Here is a 23,761-nt window from a genome sequence, read left to right on the forward strand (position 1 = left end):
AAATGCAGACTTTATTTGTGTCTCAGGTTGAAGCAGGGGAAAATAGGTCAGAAGGCTGTGTCCCTAGCCTTTGCTCTAAGCTGCCTATTTGTGGGAGTACCAAACTGGTATCACTCATAATTGGAGAACATTGATGAAACAGCTGCTTGGAAATGACTTCCTATATTAGGAAGACTGAAACTTACTAGTGATAAGACACAGGAACAACATGGAAGCAGCTGGGATCATAAAATACAAATCAAGTGGATTTTTGTGTGTGCGTTTAAAGGCCCTTTCACACATCCATGTGTTTCTTGTTACATATTCAGCAATTATGTGGACTGATGTGTTTGATGTAATGAAGTCATCATTTAAGTTCTCTGTATGTGTTTTATTTGCAGTCTGTGATGCCTTGTTCACCCATCAAAGCATGAACATGCATGTTTGAACTAGCTTGAATACAAATATGGCTGTATGTGTATGGGACTGTTTCCAAAGACACCATCAACAGAAGTTCTTCTCTGAAAGAGAGTAAGATCTCATGATGAAGAAAGGGGAGAGCTTTTGAAGTGACGTGAAGCAAATGCCAGAGCTGGTCCCTAATACTATGCTTCCATTGAGATGGTTAACCAAAAGGCCTGGCTCTTGTAAGCCTGTCCTGTGTCCTACTAGTTCTTCTTATGCACTAAATTCTTATTCTTGTGAAAAAGAATTGAGGACGGAATAATTAAGGAGACTTGCTGTTACCTCTAAATAGGCTTCCTCTCTTGTAGTCTTCTCATCAGAGAATGCATTTGTATATAAGAAGTCAGTAGTGGTTTTCCTTTGATTTTCTTGATGCTGACACCATGTGATGTGCTGTCTCTCTAGATAACAGTGAGCCATGCGTGCTCTTGTATATTAACAGCTGAATGGGTGCTGTTTTGTGTTGGGATAGTGAAAGAGAGTGTGGGCGATTTGGTAGTCCTGCAGTTTCCCTCAAGGAGGGAAGGAGTCAAAGTGGGGTTAGTGGTGGAAAGAGTCCTGAATGCCAGCTTGTGAGGAAAACCCACGCAAAATGCACTGTTTGTTCCACATCCATTCTATTAGGACAGACAAGATATGGATGATTATACCTGAATTGAGACCTGAAATGTGTATTTTCCAAGCCAGGGACATTATGATCAATTATTAGAGCTGGACCTGGGGACCAAAAAAGGATGCAACACCCAATTTATTTGTTTATTTTCTTCATTTGCATCCTACTTTTCACTTCTGTGGGGACCCAGAGTGGCTTACAACATTCTCCCGTCCTCCATTTTATCCTCACTACAACAATCCTGGGAAGTAGATTAGGTTGTGTGAGTGACTGGCCCTAGGTCATCTAGCAGGTTCCCATGGCAGAGCAGGGATTTGAACTTGGGTCTTCCAGATCTTAATCCAGACCTCTGACCACTGCACCATGCTTATTTCTTACCAAACCTGGTTTATATCTATAGTCTCTTTTCTCACCAAACCTGGTTTATCCATAGTCTCCATTCCATACTGCCTATCAGTTGCCTAGAAAGAGTCCCAAGCACCAAGGCTCTGGTCAGAATTATGGACCAGTCTGCTTATGCTACACTGTACATGTGCTCACGCTCACACACACACACACACACACACACACACACACACACACACACACACACACACACAGTTGTGCTTCTTGTTCACAGAAGCAGAGGAATAACAATCAATGGATGACCATTTGAGTCATTCTGTCTGTTTTCTTAAATAGAAGACTTATACAAGTTAACCAAGTCCTATGTACGTTTGCCTCTGGATTGGGAACATATGGCAAACAAATTGCAAAGTTGAAGCAAAGGGCACATTTTAGGCAAGAGGGCTTATTGGTTCTATGGAAGTTAGAGGAAAAAACACCTAGTATTCCTAAAATATGCAGGAAGCGTGGTGCTTTGAAAACTAATAATCTTTAATCAGAAACTTTAATCAGAAGTAAGGTGGTGGGTTTTCACTAGGAAGACATTTATGCACAAGATAAGAAAAATAATAACTAAATGCATCTCTGTGGTCCAGGAAAAATCTCATAAATTCTGAAAGTGCCTCAAGGCTCTTGTTTATTTTTGTGGCAGGATAACATTTGGCACTGATGTCTGATTTTTGTAGCCTATTAACCTGTTATGGTAAGAAGGGGAAATTGTGCCTTTCTTTGCTGGGAAGTTTCCTTAGACCAAGAGTGGTCCCCTGGAAAGTCCCCTTGTAATCTGTTACCACTATTCAGGGCCTCCTGAGAACCTCAAGACTGACCCACTGAGAAGGTCATCGTCCTGTGCAGAACAAGAACAAACTAACTTGTAAGCAACCTGGTAGCAACCATGCAGTCTAGCACATGGGGAAATGATTAAAGGAAATGTAACTAAGTGAAGCCAATCAGAGCCATATCCCACCTCCATCAAGCACCTGTTAGTGGCTCTGAACCTCAATGACAATATCTGATCTTGTCTAAACCAAATGTCTTGTGTCCAAAAGGGATTAAAAAGTGCAATCCAGAACAGAATTACTCCAATCTAAGCCCATTGCACTTCAAGTTTGCCAGGATGACCCAATGTGGAATGGACCTGAGTACCTTTATTGTGATGTCATCAAGGTCCCAGATGCTCTGGGAGGGTATGCCTGAGCCTTAGCAAGTTTTGGGATTTCTCTCACTTAGCCAATGAGCATGCATTGGAACTCAACAAGCTTCAGATGCTGGTGGATTTGGCCAGATGTGTGACACAAATCCTTCCTTTGCATTTTTGTAACAAAAACCTACCAAAGAAGCTTTGAACAGTCCTCTGTCTTGCTGTTTGTGAGAAGTGGAGATGCAGCTGAGAAGGCATTTGAATCAGAGGAGGAGGGTGCTAGAAATTAGATCAGTCTAAAAGGCACTGCTTGATTCTTGTTCAGTAAGATGTCAAATCTGCCACCATATCTCTCTGGCTGTGACCTTGTCAGAAACTGCAAGCTAAGCAGAGTAGAGGGGAGTGGCTCTCTGTGCAGCAGAGAGACCTCCAAGAAAGGAAGGGGGGGGGGGTGTCAGCTGGTTTGTCCTGACCTGCCGCTATTTGCTACAACTGACAGTCTCTGCCTGACTTTTTCATCCTGCTTGTTATTTCCTTATAATCTGCTGACAGGGCAGCCTCCTCCTTTCATACCATTTATCCTTTATGCAGGTATGTTGTCTCATTCTTGTCTTTATTCTGAAGCAAGCATGTCATCGCATCACGTGTCTTTTGCAAACTGGGAAATCCACATCTAAAAATGCTGCAGCCCCTGCCAGGCCCAAATGGATGTGCATCCATCACTGAGTTAATCTTGTAGCTGGTATCCCTAATGTCATATAAACCCTGCTTTGTGCTGGTGTCAGAGATATAATTATGATTTGTCTTTTACACTGAAGAACTGCAGTCGTGTTTGCGTGACTGAGGTTCAATGTAAAAGGTGGAAAAGAATCACGGTTACTGAGAAGTGATCAGGAAAAGTACTTTGACATGTAAGATACCCTTGTTAAAATTTAAATATAAATTATTCTTCTGATTGTGAAAACCAAGAAATAGTTGCAAAATATGGCACAGGTAAGCGAAATAGTCATGAACAAAAATCACACAGTTTTGCAGTGCTACAACCATGTATTAAAAGCTTTCTGGGATACACTGGGATATACTAGTACCCATTTCAGCATTTGCCTTGTTTATGAAACGATCATCCCGTGATAGGTAGATTACATCCACAAAAACCAGTGCTATAACTGATTATCAGTTAGTTGAATATTCCAACAATGCTTGGGTATATAGGTATTTAAAGTTAGGACAAATTCTGTACCAGCAAATTCTCATGCACAAAAAAATCACAGTTACAAATATTATTTTGGGGAAACAATTACAAGGAGCTCATGTGCCCAACATATAAGTATTTTTGATATTGTGGGAAACTCCACTGATCTCTGGGGAGCACAGACCAGAACTTTTGGCCTAATAGCAATGGCACAGTCATTGTCCAGTCAGAACACTTACACAATCATCTCCCGCTTAGCATTCACAGTTGCAATAAACCTGCTGTTGTTTTAAAAGTATCAGTAAAACTCACCACCAAAATTCCTTATGGCCTCCATTTCTGAAAGTCATTATTGAGTCCCTCATTTGCACTTTTCCTCAGAGAATGGTCAGATCACCTCTTTTTTCCCTTGTGGGTCTACTAGATGCTCTCTGTACCCACCCACCCCCATCCCTGCCCTCATCCACTTGCAGAGCTCTTGCTTCCATTAGCTAATTTCTGTTTATATGTATGCATCACTTATTCATAACCTTTTGGATCAATCAGAAAATGCATTTCTTGAAACTTGATTCCAGTTTTAACTGGCGGTTGTAGGCTCCCCCCTCCCCCCCCAACTCTAAGGTCAGATGTGAAGGCAAGGCCTGAGACACTTAAAATGGCCTCTTGGAACACAGGGTGTTTAGACAGCATCTTTATACTAACCTTCTTGTGAATACATTACAGCCATAGAAGGGGGACGGGGGGGGGGGGGGAACCCTGTCTCCCTGGGTCTAAACCAGTTGGTCTAAACCATCAGACTTGAACTACCTCTAAAATAGTAAGCCAAAAATCTGGGCAGGTCTGATCCTTACTTGGGAATAATCTTATCTTGGTTGATCTTTCCACAGTGAATTCTCTGCAATAGTTGTCTGAGTCATCTCCAACCATTTAGTCAATTTATTGTCAAGACTTGTCATAACAATTGAAACAATATGAAATTCACAATTAAAATTTGATGAAAAACAGGAGCTATTAATAGCATTTCCCAATAATCTACTCACAATTATAGACCAGTGTTTTGATGGTAAAATCCAATATTCTCTCCTTCCTTCCCTCCCTTCTTGTTTTGAGCATTTGAAATAGCACACCATAGTAAAGGCTTCTCAGCAGCCAGTAAGTAGATGAACAGTTTAGCTCTGAGTTAGGATTCCAAGAAACTTCAGAATATTGAAAGACCTCGAGGTAGCTTTAGGAGAGTTGCCTGCAGACGCTTCTTGTCACTCATCTCATCTGTGGCAAAGAGCATTTAGTTCAGTCACCATGGAGAGGCACAGAGCGGAAAGGCATTCTCTATGTTTACTGCCACAGCTTACAAAACAGCACACTGGCTATCTACCAGACCCTCATCCCCCCTGCCCCCTGTGCTGATAAGAGCTATCATTTTTCCAATCAATCCTTGCTCTCCAGACTTACATAAAGGCTCTTGCCTCATGGCAGAATCTTTGCCGAGCCAGTCATGATTTTAATTTTGATTATTTGTCCTACTGAATAATAAATATCCTTCTTAGAGCTACGGGAAAAAATCTTATAAGAGAAGCACACGTGGGTTGTTCGGTCCCTGCAGCAATTTCGTACCATATCTCAAGACATGCTTCGTTTCCTGCACAAATCAGTCCTGGCTGTGTCGGGCTGAACTAGGCCCCCGTCCCACCCCAGAACGCCCCTGCCACACCCCAACACCCTCACCACGACCTCACAGGATCGCACCCCCCCATTCCCTTGGAGCTACGCCTCTGGGATAGACCTTCATAGATCTATTGTCTGACTCAGTATAGAGTAGCTTGAGATGTTTTCCTGCTTCTTAAGTAAGTAGAGAGAGGGGAAGTAACAGCATTTCGGGGAAAATTTGGACACATCTGTTCTCCCACCATAGACCCTAAACTGGGTGAGTATAGACCAGTGATGGGCAGCCTTTTGAGCTTGGTGTTTCAACATTCGCTAAAAAAACGAGCATAACTTGGGTGGTATGTTGCTTCGAGAAAAAAACCATAATTTCGCAATATTTATAGTTTAAATAACAAAAATGTATAATTGTAATATATAACTGTATTTAATAAACCAAAAACTAATTATTTAACTTACCTGCTTAGTGACTTCTTTGTTCATCCATCAGTCGGCTTCTTTTGTTGGTCTTGATATTATTTAACAGTTCCAAAAGATTTCCCCTGGCTTCTGATGTGCAGGGTGAGAGATTCTCGACAAAGCTCAACACACCTTGCAGCCAAGGAGCATGACGGGTCTCCTTCTCGTGTATCAATCTGCCTATCACTTATCATCATCCAAGGCTAGATGGGCCAGGCTTAAAAAGGGATGCTGAGGTTTGGGAACTCCTTCTCCACAGAGGATCTCCTGGCACTTGAAGTCACTGGCCCCTTAAGTGCCAGGCAAAGAGGTGCATTTACCCAATGGTGAGATTTTATTGGTTTCCAAGTTTCTGGCTCTAGCACTACTATGTCTTGGCCATCCAATGCCTTGGTGATTTGCTTCGGGGCTATGTTTCCTGTGCTGGGCTAGTGACTGCCCTCAGGAAAGTGGGGCCAAAAACTTGGACGATGGTTGCTGTTGTTATGTGGTTGCTGGTAATGGTGATCACAGGGCCCACAGAGATGCATCCCACACAGCATTCTGCTGCTCCCTGCTCCGCCGGCTGGAAGTGAGGTCAAAGATCCTGCCTCAGGCCCACGTCCTCATGCTGCTGGGGGAGCTCCCTTCTCTCCCCCCTCTGCCCACCCTCCCAATGCCTCCCTGGGCTCCACCTGCAGGGGGACCCACAAGCATCCCTCGAGGTGCCCCCAGCTGTTCCCCACTGCGCCTGACCAGGCCCGGGGCTAGCAGCCGGCTCCGCCACCTCTTCCTCTCCTCCCGCCCACCTTTCCCCTTCCCTCATGCCCGCATGCCACAGCCTCCTGCTCCCCCCGCCTCGTCCCTCTCGCAGCTTCCCTGCCCTCTTCCCCCTTCCACCCTTTATCCCCTCCCCTGGCCCCAGTGCAGCTGGCGCGCCCGGCCCCCGCAGCCCCCGCTGAGCAGCACCGCGCTAATCAGCAGGGCTGCCGGAGCGCTCCTCGGCCCGCCTGGGGCTTTCCCTGCGCCTTCTGGGTTCGCGGGATTCCTTCCGGCAAGGCGTCGGCCTGCGCCAGGGCTCCCCTTTTGGGGGGGAAGCCCTGTCGCCATGGGGAACCCCCGGGGCTGCTGGCCGCAGTTCGGCCGCTGGCAGAAGTCTGGGCTGGGCCAAGCCCATACAGTATGTGGCCCCATACTTCTCTGCATGCGGCCGCATGTCAGTGAAAATGGCTACGCGTGTCAGTGCTGACACGCATGTCATAGGTTCGCCATCACTGGTATAGACCCTATACTGGATGAGTAACTATCTTCCCTCTAAAATGTTTCCCCTGATAGAACAGCATTTCTTTATTTCTGTTGATCCTGTTTTTAAGTGTTTTCTCCTAAGGAGGGGTTGCTACTAAACCCCTTATTGCTGGCCCTTTACAATGCTATATTCGTGGAGTTAATCTACTGCAGAATAGTAGTACCATTGTGCCGAAGGAAGGAAATCTTGGTGAAGCCCTTCATGTTTGCAAGATACTGCTAGTGGAACGGATTGCAATTGTGAGGAGAAGGAAGCAACTTAGTGCGTGCACTGTGTTTCTTTAGGAGTTACTCTCATTATGTGGAACGCATAGTGTTACACATATAGATGGCACATGTAAGAACACTCCTAGTAGAATCAGTGGTGAGCTTCAGGTTTCAACCCCAACTTTTACAATTCTGACTAACTCAGGAGGCAACAGCAGCACAGCACCAGAAGGATGTAACCCCCCAGCAACAGAACATGGGCCTTGTTTCACGACATGGGCGAGGGACTACCTCACTCTGCTCCTCTTTTCATAGACACGCTTGCACCACCCGGAAGAAGATAGGAAAGCTTCCATAGGCAGAGTCTGAAAGCACTATGGGGAAGGGTCTAGATATAGTTAAGATCCAAATCCACAAACCTGATCTATAACACAATTTTTGTCAAAATGGCCAAATGTATATTAAGTGTGGAACATGTATTACTATTTGTAGAAATGTGAAACTATTTTAAACTACTAAAGTGCCACCTTCCATTCCTGAAGAAATGGAGAATTCTTGTAGTATTTCCACAGGATTAAGGTTATGTAGCTTCTTCCTTACCTGCAGTTCTGTGGTTGATTAAAATGGTAATGGTGGAAGGTGATCAAAAATGTCATTTGTCTCTTGCCAACAGTATCACATGAATGGAGAAGGGAGATTGAGAATGATGGAGCACCAGTAATACCACACTATTTGTGTACAGTTCTGAAAGTGCTGTACTAGTAATATTTTTGTTGCTTCTCTTATTTCTGAAATCATGTGTTATTGTACAAAACCCCTAATAGTGTGAACGTTGCAATCCAATTGTGCTGGAAGCCTGAAATCCCTCTAGTCTGGTGTACGGGAGTCAGAGACTTAGTTTTGTTCTTGCTGATGGATCTCAGCACTCTGAGTTTGGTTGGTGCTCTGGCTAATGAACTTACATTAAAAGCATTACCCAATGTTCCTGGAAACAGATTAATCCATATTGACTAGCTTCCATCATGCAGGATATACCTGAGTGTTTTCTTTAAAGTCTGAAGCCCCTTTAACATCATGGGATGTGTCCTCAAGGAATATGTTTGGGATATTGGATTAATTCAGAAAATGCAGTTGATCCTCACAGTCCTGAAAGCTTGTGTAGATTTGCACAATTAACTGTGCCTGAAATTAGATTTGGTCCTGCAGCCTACATGGCTGGTTTCCCAGTAAGCTGCAGAAAGTTCCCCAGGAACTAGAACCACATTTCCAGCAATGCTTTATAAAGTTCCAATAGAGTACTACATCCCATAACTACAGATCTGGGCATGTTTCAATCAGATTTGTCTTTAGGCACAGTACCAGTGTTTCCTGAGCTGAAAGCTAGAATACTGCAGTCTATTGAGATTTTCTTATAACTTGGTCCAGTTTGGGACACCATGTTTAAATTCGTGTTTACTTTTTATTATTTCCTGTTAATTGAGTTCGGTTTGTTGAGAGAAAAGTAAAAGCCTGGGCTTTGATGCAGTGTGGGATACTTCCATTTTCATTTTGCAGCAACAGACCTGCATCTACATGTACATATCAGCCTGAATGTTCCTCTCAGAAATCAAGGAAAGATTCGAGTTTGGTCTTTCTTCCAAACTTGGCCTGCTTGAGTGAATGTATTACAGAAGCGTTTCTGCTCAATTAACTTCTTTCACAAAGACAGTAAAATGTGTGTGTTTGGTAGAAGCTGGGGTAGCACTTTAGCAGAACCATCTGTTTCTGGGATTTGTGTGTGTTTATGGAGGGGGGGGATCAGTAAATTCACACTGCATTCCCACAGTAGCTCAATATAGAAAAGTGGAAGACAGTATATTCCTGGTGATTTTATACTGAGACCCAGTGGGCCAGCTTGTAGAGGCATGTATGTGATCTAATTTCTAATTGTGTCATTATTCCTTACTTGATAACTTGTAGTTGAATGTGTAAATTGGCTCCATGGAAAATAATTGATGTTGAGGAGCCAAGGAAATTTTCTTTGTATTTTTTGGTGTGCTCACTCACACCTTCAAGTTGTGACTTGCCACAGACAATGATGAGCATTCATGTGTTTAAAATGTAACTCTTTGACTATACCTCTTGAAGAGAAGAGAGGGGTGCGTTTGCTGCTGGTGGGTAACTACAGGGAATCATCCATGGGGATGAAGATGCTTACCTGATAGGTATGTGTAGAATATATGCTGAGAAATCTGCTGTGAATGGTTGCAGGGAACTCGCGTGTGGCTACCGGAGAAGGACTGGCTGCAGCCCTGCACTGTTGAGTCCTGTGCTGATGGGTGCGTGCTCTTCACTTCAGACTATGGTGAGGTAAGTGGAATGGAAGATGGAGATTTTTATGAGCCACTGAAGATAATTCCTGGATAATTCCCCACTCCTGGATAATTCCCCTGTGCATTTGTGCTAAATAAAAACTGCCAGCTCTGGAGGCGATTTGTTGGCTGTAACATGCAGCATTGGCCAAAGACTGCCAAGTGTTAAACAGAACTTCTCCTTTTATTCCTTTGTGTTTGGCTTGGCCAGTAATATTTCTTCAGACTTTGCCCGCTGTAAGTATTGCAGATTGTTTCTCTGTCTTGTCATTGGACTCTCTTGAGTAAAACAATAAATCAGCTAAATGCTAGGGGGAAACAGCTGTGAGCCCAAATAGGTTATTTGAAGCAGAAACTAAATGCAGTTCACATGTAACATTTCTAAAACTGAAATTGTATAAGTGATCCCTATAGTAATGTAGTGAATGTTCTTTTGCACCTCTCCTAGGCAAATCCTTCCTCTGATTTATGAATTAGGTGTGCCTCCTCTTTGGACAGATATTTGGCCCTAGCATGTGCACAAGATGCTATCACAGAGATCAGTGATCTTTTAAAGACAAATTAAATACCATTATGGACTCTCTACTGGTCTTTGGTAAAGAGTGGTATGAGGCTAGATTAGCCACACAGTGCATTTATTATTTAATTTGAATTACTTCAAATGAATTACTTCAAATTACTACCTTGCTTCTCATTTTTTAAAAATTTTATTAGATTTATTTCCACCCTTTCCTGATGATAGTGGCTTACGTCAAAGTTTGTACAATCAGAAAAATAGCAATAAGAACTGCTGGGTCCTTTAGCCCAGACTATCTTCCTGTTTGGCATTTCTTTTTACCATACTTTTTATCCCTTCAGACATTTTGCTACCCATGGGCCTCTCTGCCCAGGGAGAAGATTCTGCCAATGCACCAGTCCAGTGTGGAGGGTGTGGAGGACATGTCCACGCTGGGGGATTTGCACGAGGCTGCCATCTTACTCAATCTGCATCAGCGCTATCACCAGGATCGGATCTATGTGAGTGACCTATATTCTGCCAGGCTATGCAACCTCTGTGTCTGAAAATGTAGTACCCCAATCTCTGGGCTCTGAAAACATAGTACCCCAATCTCTGCACAACCCTGTTCTTGCGCCCAGCTTTGTCTTCCCTACAGAAGTGGGGAATCCAGACTCCAGATACGTAGATTATTTATCTGTGGAATTAGCAGTTCCTAAGCTATTTTATTGACAAGAAACTTATAGTATAGTTTACTATATGTATAAATGGAGAGAAATATGTAAACGTGGAGGGGGAAGATTCTTTTTTCGTTATCATCTAAAATAGTACAGAAGGTAATAAACAAAGAGAAAGGAGACGTATATATTTTTTCTTTTTTGAAGTTAACTAATTTATTGAATGAAATATGTTTTGTACTGATTACTGAAATGTATATAAATTGTCTGTTTATTTTTAAAATTGTATTTGAAATTCTTAATAAATTACTTTTTTAAAAAAAGAAACTTGACTTGAACACACACCCCTAGATTTTTGTGGTAGTTTCTTAGATGAGGCCCAATTCCAGATGTGTGGATGACTTCCAAAGATAAGAAGCTTGTAGTGGCTGCTACACATAAACCCCACAAATCTTCCTTAAAGTGAATTAGACCTTTGATCTACCTGGGGCAGTATAGTCCAGCCTGATGGGCAGAGGCCCAGGGTTTCAGGCAGATGTCTTTTCCATCACCTAATACCTTTCAAGAGATAGCTCAGGGACTGAAGCTATAACCTTCAGCATGCAAAGTTGATGCTGTGTCACTGAGTCATAGACTGTCTGGTCCATAGCTCTTCCTGTAAGACACCTGGAACTGTGATAACTCCAGGTGTTTCCTGGAAGCAGTTTTTCAACTGGAAGATGTCATACACACAAGAGGTAGTAAGTAATCTCTACTTTTTCCATTTCATAATTATTTAGTGGATCGTTCATGTGAGGAAAGGGTCATCAGGGTATTCAGTATTTTTTCTGCTTTTGTAAGATTACCTTGGTGTGTTGAGAAGGGACATGAGATGTGCTTCCTCACCTGTGCTCAACTATGTTCAAATTCTGATATTGAAATGTAGATCTCAGACTCTGTTGCATAGCAACAGTTACTAAGGCAACAGGGCCGTATGCATCTTGTATTCCAGTAAATGATCAATTAAGTGACCCGATTTCTGGGAAGTGTCTTCTCCATTTTGGGCAGGCAAGGAAGTTACGAAATCTGTGTTGCATAGTAATGAATCTTGCTGTGTAGTGACAACATTATTCCTTGTCCACCCTCTTCTGTCTCTTTTCCCCAGCTCCTCAATCTTCCCTGGACAAAATGCCCTTCACTATCTAGACCTTATAATCTGTTTTGCTGTTGCCTATCTCGTTGCTTGTCTCCCCTGATTTCCTCTGCCTGCTTTCTGCACTCCCCCTTTTCTGCTGTAGGGGAAAGCAAATAATTTAATAATTTGCATTTACATAATGCATATTTTAGTATTTTCAGAGCACATACATTCCACATCATACCAGATGTGATGAGAGACATGGAGTTGCTAGTGTTCTCTTGGTTGTAACGTCTGACGCCAATGCTGTGTAACCTGATGTCATTGTACTGGGTTTCTCCCCATTACTCTAGTCATTGTGTGACCTTATATCACATATTGTTTGTAACAGACATTCCAAGGAAGACAAAGTACACAGCAGCAACAGCTCCATGACTCTTAGAACATGTTGTCTGACCCTTGGTAACATTTAGATCTGTCCTGCCAGATAATTCAGTGGTATCCCTAGATAGCACACAGCAGGCGGAAAGGTGTGGACAGAAGAACAATTGCCTAGAGAGCCACCTTTAGAATTCCAGAAGGTACATAAAGATTTAATGTGAAAGACACTCAGCACATTTTTACTTAAGGCCTATCTTGTGGAGTAAGGAAGTTTCAGCAGGAATTACCAAAAAAAAAGTTCAGTTTGAACCTGACCTTGTTGGGAAAGGGCAGGATAAAAACAACAACCTATTTTCCCCCATGAAAGGGCTAGCCCTGCAACGTGTTCAACTGTAGGCAGTACAGTATTAATCCTAACTATTGTTTGAGCTCAGAAGAGCCTTTGTGTGAAGAAGAAGAAGAAGAGTTTGGATTTATACCCCACCTTTCTCTCCTGTAAGGAGACTCAACGTGGTTTACAACCTTCTTTCCCTTCCGTTCCCCACAACAGACACCTTGTGAGATAGGTGGGACTGAGAGAGTTCTGAATGAACTGTGACTAGCCCAAAGTCACCCAGCAGGGATGTTGGAGTGCGGAAACACATCTGGTTCACCAGATAAGCCTCTGCCACTCAGGTGGAGGAGTGGGGAATCAAACCCGATTCTCCAGATTAGAATCCACCTTCTCTTAACCACTACTCCACGCTGGCTCTTAACTACTACACCACCTGCTCTTAACCACTACTCCACATGTGGGGGCTTGTTGAATCTATATGCTGTTGAACTATTCCTTCAACTGGCCAAAATGTGGATGTGGAAAAACATAGAGGAAAAATGGAACAAAGGATGATAGCAAATAGGCCTGACTAAAGAATACTTATTTCCCAGTCTCTAGGCATTTGGTAGGGATGAGGTCTTTCCTTTATATGAGATCATGGGGAATTAACACACCCTAAGAAATCCTGATTGATTTCCTTTGCACTCAGGCACCATGTCCCATCTTCAGTTGTGGCAGTTTCTGCCTTTGAAAAAAGAATATGAAATCCTAAAATTAATGGTTGATATTTTCTACTTCAATTTGGTATGCCATTGCTAAGACATCAAGTGAAAATATATCATGCTGCCCCTCTCAAATGTGCTTGGCTCCATTTTAAAGCTGATAACAAATTCTGTGCCCTCAAAAATCTCCTGGGAAGATTCTTTTAAAATGTTAATCTTTGGATTGCTAAAGAAAGTATTGATCTTACATTTTCTTAATGAGCAGTTTATATAATAATTTGTTCTTGTACTCATGATATCCTCCATCCTAAATAGCATATCTCCCTTAAATAACTTCATCTCTCCATATATTGTTAGGCAGCTATAAAGACTCTTAAAGTTCCTTCCCGCCCCCCCCCCCCCCTTTGGCTCAGCCCTTTAAGCTTCCTCTTAAGAAATTATTTCCATTTAGAACCATTGATTCTTGTCCTGTGAATTATGAATTTATCCCATCCTCTATCAACTAACCTATTTACCAGAAGGTTATCAAGTAATCTAAGATATTTCTAATGGGAAAATCATATGTTACCTGAAAGATTCCACCCTGGTCTTCCGTTTTCCCTGCTAGGGAAAAAAGCAGATGCCTAAATTTTCTCTCACACAAACAGCAGGTGGGTAGGGAGAGAGAGCAGTTTTAATCAGTTAAAATGACACAAGGGAAAACAACCCTTTCCTCAGCTCTCCTGCTGTGAGGAAATTGGCATCCTCTTCATAGTTGCATTTCAGCTTTTAAAATGTTGGGGGTTCCCAACATATTTCCTGCATGGTATGTCATTTGGCCTAAGAGAGATATCAGTTTTGTGGAAAGATTAATTTGTATTGTTCATTTGGAAGAAGGTTTAGGACCTTAATGTGGCAAAAAAGCAGCTGGTTTCTTTATGCAATCCTGCCCCCATGAATAGGATCTCTTTTTTTGTGTGCATCACAAATATGTGCATTCTCTACAATAATGTGAATCCATTTGAAAAAAAAATGGGGATGTTATGATTTATTAAGGGTGCAGTATTTGTTAGACTAATTGATTAAAATACTTTTGGTCAACTAACAAGATATGCTTGCTTAACTAGGCAGCAGAATTTTTTGAATGTTATTTTAATATAAGTCCTCATAAAAACACCATCTTGGAAGAGGTAACCCTTTTTCTCACACGCAGAAAGAAATGCCTATTGTGTACACCTTGGTGTACCATCCTAAAAAGGAATTTATGTCATGTGGAGGGACACTATTTTTCCTTCAGAATTATTGTTTTTACTCATATACTTCTTGAATCTTCTAACCAATTAAAATGTATATTTTTAATTGACTCAGGCCTGCTTTGCACATTCTACAATAGCAGGCTTCTGAGGTCATAGAATGGTTTCATTTTATTATTTCAAATCAATCAGTTCCTTAGGACTGAGGTAGCGTATCACCCTCTAGTGGCAATAAGTCTAATAGTCAACACGGTCCTTGGAACCATGGGCCTTTCTATGGCACTGAGTTAGTATTGAATTTCTGCCTGCCTTGTTCTTCTGCTCAACAGCCTGCTCCCCAGTTTAGTAGACTAGAAGAAACAAGCAAAAAAAAAGTATGTGGTCATGCCTGTCGCTTAAAATAAGCACTAGAATGCTTTGCTAAAAACAGGTTGGCTACCATTGATTCTGCAGCTAGGGCTGCCAGGTCTCCCTGGCCATTGGTAGGGAATGGGGAAGTATAGCTGCCAGATCCAGTCTGGGAAACCTTTGTGGATTTGGGGATGGATGGATCCTGAAAGAAAAAGGATCTCAGTGGGGTAAAGTACCATAAAGTCTTCCCCCCAGCCCCAAAGAAGCCATTTTCTTCAGGGGAACTATCTCTACAGTTTGAAAATGAGCTGTAATTCTGGGGGATCCCCAGGTCTCATCTGGAGGCTGGCATCCTTAATTGCGGCTGTTGTGAGGGAGATGTTTATGCCATTCTGACTGAGGTGTAGTGATGGGGAGAGGTGATGCCTCAGTGATGCAAACTGCACACAATCTCATATTCTATCCCCAGCATAAAAAGGGTCAGGTAATAAGAGATGTGAAAGATTTTTCTTAGAGACCTGGAGAGCGACCGCTAGTCAGAGCAAACAGTATTGACCATAACAAGCTAGTGGTCTGAATCACTAATTAGAGCTTCATCTGTTCATTGGGGCTTTTTGAGCTATATATCTAAGTTGTGGCTGCCAAAGATCTTGGGCAAGAAAGCCCTTTTAAATCCTGTATAGAGGTTGGTGAAAAGTACTGCCAAACCTGGCGACCCTGTAAGGTTTTCAAGGCAAGAGGTGTTGGAGGTGGTTTGCCATTGTCTGCCTTCGTGTGGGCTGAGAGAGTTCTGAGAAAACTGTGAATGGCCCAAGGTCTCCCAGCAGGTTTCATGTGGAGGAGTGGGGAATTGAACTTGGTTCTCCGCTGCTCTTAATCATGACATGCTACAAACAAAACTCACGGGCCTGGCCTGAATTACTGAGAGAACTTGGAAATAATTATTTCAGTGAGTGCAGATACAAATGGGGGTAGTGCTAGCAGGCTACAGAAAGACTGTTTTTCAACATTTATAGTCCATTAAGATGAAAACATGTATGTGTATGGAGTGGGTGGGTAGGATTTCAGAAGGAACAGAAAACTTTATCCACCAGCATGTTATATTATCCCTAAAGATAGGCTTTTATAACATTGAGATTTTGAGCAGTTCCCACAAATGTTTTGGGAGATCACTTCTGAAAGACTAGTTCTAAAAGCTTACTTGGCTCAGTTAAAATTTGGCCTCATTAGTTGCTGAACTGCCCACTCACTGTATATGCTCAACTTCCCAATGCAGCTAACTCCTACTAAATAATGGACTACTTTTCTTATGATACATCCAGGTTTCACATTTCCTGGGTGGCAAACATATTGTGAACATTGCCCTGGCTGCTGCTAAAACCACATCAAAAGCTACTAGCTGTATGAGGTGATGGTAAATTGTTATTTTAGTTACTAGCACTGATCTAACTCTATTTCTGAGTCATTGTATAGTAGCATATGGGTAAGGAGACAGATCTGAATGAATGTGCAGCCTACTGAAAGCCATGTAGATAGATAGATGACATCCTAATTCTGATGCCCATGGTTCCATGTGTGTACTGGATTGGGATGAATAAATTGTTATTAATCTGTTTTAGTTATATTAATTTAATAGCTAAAATAATATTAAACCTTTGTATTTTTGCAGTTCTTTGTTTATGGTGATCTTTATTCTTCTTTTGTTATGGCCAGTGTAACTATATATACATATTGCTAGTGGTCCTTGAAGATCATTGCTGATTTATTGCTTAATTTCTGTACAATTGCAACAAGTATCAGAAAGATCCTAAGCAGTATGTAGGAGATCCTTTGGAATTCATAGCTAGATATTGCCATGCCAGCACCATCAGTCATCCGGAATGTGCGGTACTGGTGTGGAGGTCGTGCATGTGTCAGGACCAGCAGATGAAGTAAAATGCTGTGAAATATTCTGCCACATAAAGAAGTGGAGTTTGGATCTGTAAATCAATGGCCCCTCACTTTTGGTATACCAAGGGACCACAGTCTCAAAGCAACTGGAAGAGCCTTTGCCAACTCTCCTGGGTGGGATCTGGGACCTGCTTTCTTTGTCAATGTACCGGTATGTGGTTAGATATCCATTCCAGTCGCTGCAGCTGCTACTTCTTAGCTCTGGCTTCTAGCCCCCACGGCCATAGATTTAAGTTCTTTGATTTGAACCTGCCTGTTGATTTTGTACACACTTTTTTTTCTTCTGGTTTCAGGGTGGGCAAAAGCTGCTCACTTTTCTCATTGTGCTTCCTCTATTTTCCTCCAGACAAATATTGGTTCCATCTTGGTCTCTGTGAATCCTTACAAACACATTGCCAGCCTGTATGATGCTGCTACCATTGACCTGTACCGACAGCACTGCCTGGGTGAACTGCCACCTCATATCTTTGCCACAGCCAGTGAATGCTACAGCTGCCTGTGGAGGCGTCATGACAGCCAGTGTATCCTTATCAGGTGAGAGCAGGGAGGCATTGGTGAGGTCCTCCCCATCCCTGTCGTCATCTTCCCTCTCCTAGGAGCTGTCTGTATTGTACATATCCATTCTCTCAGACCTATCAGTGGGCATCACTTTGATTGTGTGTCTGTTCACAGTGGAGAGAGTGGAGCTGGAAAGACAGAGAGCACCAAGTTGCTGCTGAAGTTCCTGTCAGCCATGAGCCAGACCTCACCAGGTGGTCCTATGTCAGAGAAGAGCACACATGTGGAGGAGGCCATCATGGAGAGCAGGTGCTAGTCCATTTCATAACAGGACGTTGGCATGAGTATGTCCTAGAAATGTTGTTCCTCAAGAGAGCTACATTGCGGGCTGGTGGCTGTACTGGCATTGCGGCCTTCTCATTAGATATAGCCATAGTTGGCAGTTTTCTTTAGCTATGAACAGTATTATACATGAAGTAGGGAAGGCAGGGACTTTCCCTTGAGGCACTGCTGCATTCAGCATGGGAAATCCCATCTCTGTTATACCGATCTCAGTGGCTTCTCTCAGAAGCTCTCCCAGCTATAAATATTGTGGGTATTAGAGAGGTTGATACAGAGAACCAGACAGCCACATAGAAGATCTGTTTGGATAACAGCAACAGGTTGTTGGTTTTAAAACAGGAGTATCCAAGGACATAATGCCAGCAACAATGCAGTCCTAACCAGAGTTTTAGAGATGTTGGGGAAGGGTCTGTTTTTTGTTTGATTTTTGTTTGGTTTTGCTCTCAAGTCATAACTGACATGACAACCCTTTATGGTTTTCAAGGCCAGAAATATGCGCAGTGTTTTAGAATATGCACAAATTTGCCCTAATATGTTTCTCAGCTGTCATAACTAAACTCCGTTAATTTTTCCCTTCCTAGCCCAGTTCTGGAGGCTTTTGGAAATGCCAAGACTGTCTATAACAACAACTCAAGCCGCTTTGGCAAATTCATCCAGCTGCACTTTTCCCAGCATGGACACATCCAAGGAGGAAGAGTCACTGACTGTATCCTTCGCCTTGGTTGATTCAGCCCTAACCCCCAACAACATTCCCTAAAAGCTACTGGGGTTAAGGCAGAGTCAGCGAGCTGGACATGTGCATGTGATTCATTCAGCAGTGGATGGTCGTGTTGCCACAGTGGGGCCTTCACCCTGCCCTCCATCTCATTCTAGCAAATCATAGTTCATTTGGCTTTTAGGATCTGGGCACGAAAGATCTCTGGCCTGTAGAACTTGGAGATGGCAGCACTGAAGAGCTTTCTGTGTCTGGATTCCTTCCAATGTGTGAGAATCTCTTTAATGTCACTTCCTCCTTAACTAGTTGCTCAGATTTGTTGGAGAAGGTGAGTAAAGTGCAGTGGTATCCTTCCTCTCCTTCTTAAGTCTATGGCTCCTTGTATCGCCTATTTTTGTAATGGCAGCAACTCGGTGGAGCTGCCCTGTCCTGTGTAACATGTGCCTTCAGCACCACTGAATGCAATAGTCCGTAGAGAATGGGCTGCAGTTTTGCTTCAGTTCACTCCATTTCACTGTAGATCTGCATTTAGGGGTTGGGGGTTGGGCTGTAAAGGTCTACAGAGAAATAAAGCAAACTGAACATTATTTGTGTGGCAGTGGTAATTTTCATGTATTTGACTAATTGCATATGGTCTCTTGGATTGCAAGTTCACCATTTTTATTTCATCAGTAAATGCTAGGGGAAGGGTGTTTGCTGTCTGTGCCAGTGTAATGTTCCCTTCCGAACATTTTATGTAGAGTTTAAAAATAAGATGTTTGTTTTTTCCTGAGAACATGGAGTGTCCACGTTGCGAGTCTGCAAAGCAGTTGGAGTTTTGCCTTCTGCTAAGTAGCACAGCATCCAGGTGGGCTGAGTAGAGGGATGCGATTGGGCCAAATTCACCAAAAAGAGGAGAAGCTGCAGTGGGCAAGGAGCAGTGGCAGGGCAATGGCCATCAAATGCAAGAGCTCAACCCACATGGATTGTATAAAATTCATGCACTTTTAATAAGTGGCATGATTTGGTGCAAGAAAACCAGGATGATGGATGCAAATATTAATGGATTATGAGTTGTGTTGTGGACTGCACTCTCCTTTCCATTCTCCTGGCTTTCTGCACACTGCGTAAAGCTAAATTATTCAAGAGGGCTTTTCTGCACAGGTAATAGAGCTGTGCTCTAGAAAATGGATTACAAACTTTACTTGGGTAAGTGATTAGGGACTGCGGTCTATATGGTTGTGTATAGCTTGTTGTGGTTGTGTATAGCTTATTGTAATTTCCATACTGCTTAATGTGTCGTGTTAATACTTGTGCTGTTCTTCAGTTCTTTCTAGTCAGGTCCAGACTTCTACAATCTTAATGCATTTTTTATTGAATGTCCCATTTTGTTGACTATGCTGACTCACTATGGGTAAGCGACCTTGAGTCCCCTGTACAAAGGGTGGACTATAACATAAATAAATAAAAGAATATAAGTTTCAAAGCTTGGAAAACTACTTGAATCCACTACTGGCTAGTGGACAAAGTGCTGGGCACATGTTCTGTTTCTCTTCAGAGCAGACTATTTGACAGCCTAAATAGTCCTGATTCTCCTGGTTGGGTGTGGGCTTGGTTGTCAGTTGCCCTTCATTTTTTATTTTATTTCAGAACAGAGTTGTTCATCAGAACCCAGGAGAACGTAATTATCATATCTTCTATGCCTTGCTAGCTGGTGTCTCCGGGGAACAGAAAGGTAATGGGATTTCCTGAAGTAGCTCTCCTGGCCTACTCTAGTGAGAATGCTCCACGCAGAAGTGGCTGAGAGAACAGGCTGATTTATCAGATGTTATGTTAATAATTCGTGAGTGGCTCCCTCCATGCGTTGTTTAGCCTTAAAAAGCCACTGAAGTGGGAGAGATTTGGGTAGGGACTAGGGAAGAAGAGGTGTTGACTCTTTCCCCCTGTGCCATTTCTTCAGTTGAAATCAACCCCTTCCCAGGTTTCATTTTATGCATCTGTGTATCCCAGGTGGCTTACCTCCCCCCTCCCCCCATGCGCAGAATTTTTTTTTTAGATTCTCAGTTGTCCACAGCAGCTTCTTGCCATTTCTTCTTACCTGTCAGATTAGACTAGTCCAGTGATGGCGAACCTTTTCAAGACCAAGTGTCCAAATTGCAACCCAAAACCCACTTATTTATTGCAAAGTGCCAACGCAGCAATTTAACCTGAATACTGAGGTTTTAGTTTAGAAAAAACGGTTGGCTCCAAGGTGTGCGCTACTCGGGAGTAAGCTTGGTGGTAGTCGGTGGCTTTGCTTTGAATCAACCGTGCAACTCTTCCAACGGGTGAATCACGACCCTAGGAGAGTTTACTCAGAAGCAAGCCCCATTGCCAGCAACTGAGCTTTTACCTCCCCAGGTAAAGCGATCATGCTTTTGGTCAAGTTTCTGCACGATCGCCTATTTAACGACGCCTGTGGGCTTAAAACGCCGCCCCCAGGCCGCCGCTTTTCAGACAGGTGGCGCCACTGCTGGCTGCTGGCAGCAGCCGCGACCTGACTCCGGCTTTTCCTTCTCTAGGGCTGCCTTCCAGGTCGCCTTTTAAACAACAACCCTTTAAAGCGGGTTGTTGTTGGGGAGGAAGCCGCCTTCCCATGGCGGCGTGGCGCAAGGACCGCTGGGCTGCCGGGAAGATGCTGTTCCCTTACGACCCACTGATATGTCTGTCGGTTAACAGCTTGGTTACCGTGGCAGCCCGGCCGGCCACACTGTCCCTCCTCGAAATTCTCCCAGGGTCGGAGGGCAGCGTGGGCATGGGAAGCTTCGACGTTTCAGCAGGCTACCTACCAATGACAGGACATCGTGAGTGCGGGCGAGAAGGGAGAAGAGGGCGGCTCCACGTGACGCCCCGTCGCCCGTCGGGTAAGCTTCCTCTCGCTTGGCCAGTCCGCCCTCATGCTTGCACGCGATTGCCAGCAATTTCCACGCCGCCACAGAACTCTTGGCGCATGTATGCAATGGGAGTCGCAAGTGAAACGTGCCTGTTAAATGTTCAGGCACTGAAAAATCAGTAGGCTTCGAAATGCCAAGTTGGGAACAGGCTTAAACCCTGCTTCCCAAAACTAGGTCTTTTAGGTTTAATGCTGCTAATCGAGCCCAGCTGTCCAGGGCCAGCCTTAGATGTGTGTGGGGGGAGGTGTGGGGGGCGATTCTAGTTTCATGTGATACCCAAAGAGAAGGCTCTGAGTGCCACCTCTGGCACCCATGCCATAGGTTCGCCACCACTGGACTAGTCCCATCCCCACCCCGCCCCCAGTTCCTGGTCTCATAGCACGTTGTCTCTGTTTGGGGGAAACTTTTCATTGATTCAGTTTTGGTGCTTAGGTTCTGATCTGAATGTGCTGTGTAGACAACGTCCTGAGATAAGAACCGTCAGGATAAGGGATGTATGTGACTCATGTTTCTTCTCCTTTCTTCGTGTTCCTCTGTTCCTGTTCCTCTTCATCCAATTTGTCCATTTCTGCTCCTGGAAACTGCCCTCCTACAGAAGCCCTCCTTGGTTCTGGGACAAGCATATTATCGAGCATTGCTACTCTAAATCAATCTGGCTGTAGAATCTAATCTAGAACCTTGATGACAAAGAGATGTTCAGCAAAGTCATGGTGAGTCTGATACTTAACCACACGGCTGGTTAATATATTTATGTATTTATTCATTCATTTTTATTTGTTTACTTAACATATTTATATGCTCACCTTTCTCCAGAACACCTGAAAAACTCAAAGCAAGTGTTTTTTCAAAGGGAAGGTAGAATAGTGGTTAGGGTTCAGATCCCCACTTTGCCCTGAAGCTTGGTGGGTGACCTTGGGCCAGCTGTACTGTCTTTAAGCTAAACTATAATGCGACATTGTGAGTTGTTGGGTAGGAGAGGGGACAAAATGAAGGCGGAGGGAGTGACATAACACTGCCATGAGCTCCTTTGAAAAGAGTGAGATAACAATGTACTACATAATAATACTGTGGAGCAAAGGGGAGGGACTGTGGCTTAGTGGCAGAGTAGCTGCATGGCATGTTGAAGGTCCCAGATTCAATCCCCAGTATCTCCTTTTAAAAGAATCAGGTGGTCGGCATGATGAAAGAGACTCCTTTGCACTTAGAGATTCCCGAGGAACTGCGGGTTTCCAGATGTTCAGAACTGATACCATTTGCCTTCCTCGTGCAATGGCCACCTGGCACAAGTGCAGGAAGGGGCTGATGCGAATTGTAGTTCCTGAACATCTAGAGAGCCGCAGGTTCCCTACCCCTGCTCTAGAGGACTGCTGCCAATCTAAACTGACAATACTCACCTTGATGGATTGATGGTCTGATTCAGTTTAAGACAGCTATGTGTGTTCAAAATGGACATTTTTATTCTTAACCACCTGCATGCGATACTGCATGCTAACTGTCTACTTTGATGGTGGAAAATGTCGACAAGCTGCAGCCAACTTATGGCAATCCCATAGGATTTTCAACACAAGATTTGAACAGAGGTGATTTGCCATTGCCTGCCTCTACATAGCGATCCTGAACCTCCTTAGTGGTCTCCCATCCAAGTACTAACTGGGGTCAACCTTGTTTAGCTTCCAAGATCTGACAAGCTTAGGCTAGCCTGGACCATCCAGGTCAGGGCAGTTGCGTACTTTTTTTTACCATCAAGTCGCAGCTGACTTATGGTGCCTCCTGGTGGGATTTTCAAGGCTGCAAAGGAAAAAGAATTTACACCAAACACTGCTCACAGCAAAAGCTGTATCACTTATTTCACCTGTTTCACTTAAGGGCATCAAGTTCCCAGTAAATCATCCAAGAATCAAATATAATAGCATCTCTAATATGAATATATTCACAGTGACAGCATGACCCTTTCAAGGTGCTATAGAGAATCCAGAAGGAGTTCAAAAACCATTTTACATAAATCAGCTGAAAATACTGAGCTTGAGCAAACCCGGCATCCGAATAAAATCCAACCTCGTAGGTACTTCAAAGGTTCAGCTATCTGAAAAGTCAATAATGTACAATCCAATGAATAAGATATCAATGCACAATTCGTAAATGAAAAACTTCCTGTCAGTAACACACTCAGATGCTTCATCAGATGCTTCATCAGATGCTTCAAAATGTCCCAGTAACCATTCCAGGGACTAATATCAAAATCTGGAATGCAGAATAAAAGTAGGCAAAGTCCTCAAATAGAAAGAAATAGAAAACAAAATCAAGGTAAAACTACACAA

At 43.3% G+C, this 23,761-nt stretch overlaps 1 protein-coding gene across 1 annotated transcript in view; it reads left to right on the top strand.

The window, feature by feature from the left end:
* The window catches only part of LOC125426257 (unconventional myosin-X-like), a 34,247-nt gene extending 13,197 nt beyond the window's left edge, over positions 1 to 21,050 (top strand). The window contains exons 2-9 of the mRNA XM_048484518.1: positions 9,637 to 9,735; positions 10,596 to 10,754; positions 17,323 to 17,510; positions 17,649 to 17,783; positions 18,398 to 18,522; positions 18,846 to 18,859; positions 20,161 to 20,245; positions 20,911 to 21,050. Of these exons, the coding sequence (XP_048340475.1) occupies positions 9,637 to 9,735; positions 10,596 to 10,754; positions 17,323 to 17,510; positions 17,649 to 17,783; positions 18,398 to 18,522; positions 18,846 to 18,859; positions 20,161 to 20,245; positions 20,911 to 21,050 (945 nt within the window). The remainder of the gene's footprint in view (positions 1 to 9,636; positions 9,736 to 10,595; positions 10,755 to 17,322; positions 17,511 to 17,648; positions 17,784 to 18,397; positions 18,523 to 18,845; positions 18,860 to 20,160; positions 20,246 to 20,910) is intronic.
* Positions 21,051 to 23,761: the final 2,711 nt, after the last annotated feature.

The sequence above is a fragment of the Sphaerodactylus townsendi genome, linkage group LG02 (assembly GCF_021028975.2).
Source record: "Sphaerodactylus townsendi isolate TG3544 linkage group LG02, MPM_Stown_v2.3, whole genome shotgun sequence".
Lineage (NCBI taxonomy): Eukaryota > Metazoa > Chordata > Lepidosauria > Squamata > Sphaerodactylidae > Sphaerodactylus > Sphaerodactylus townsendi.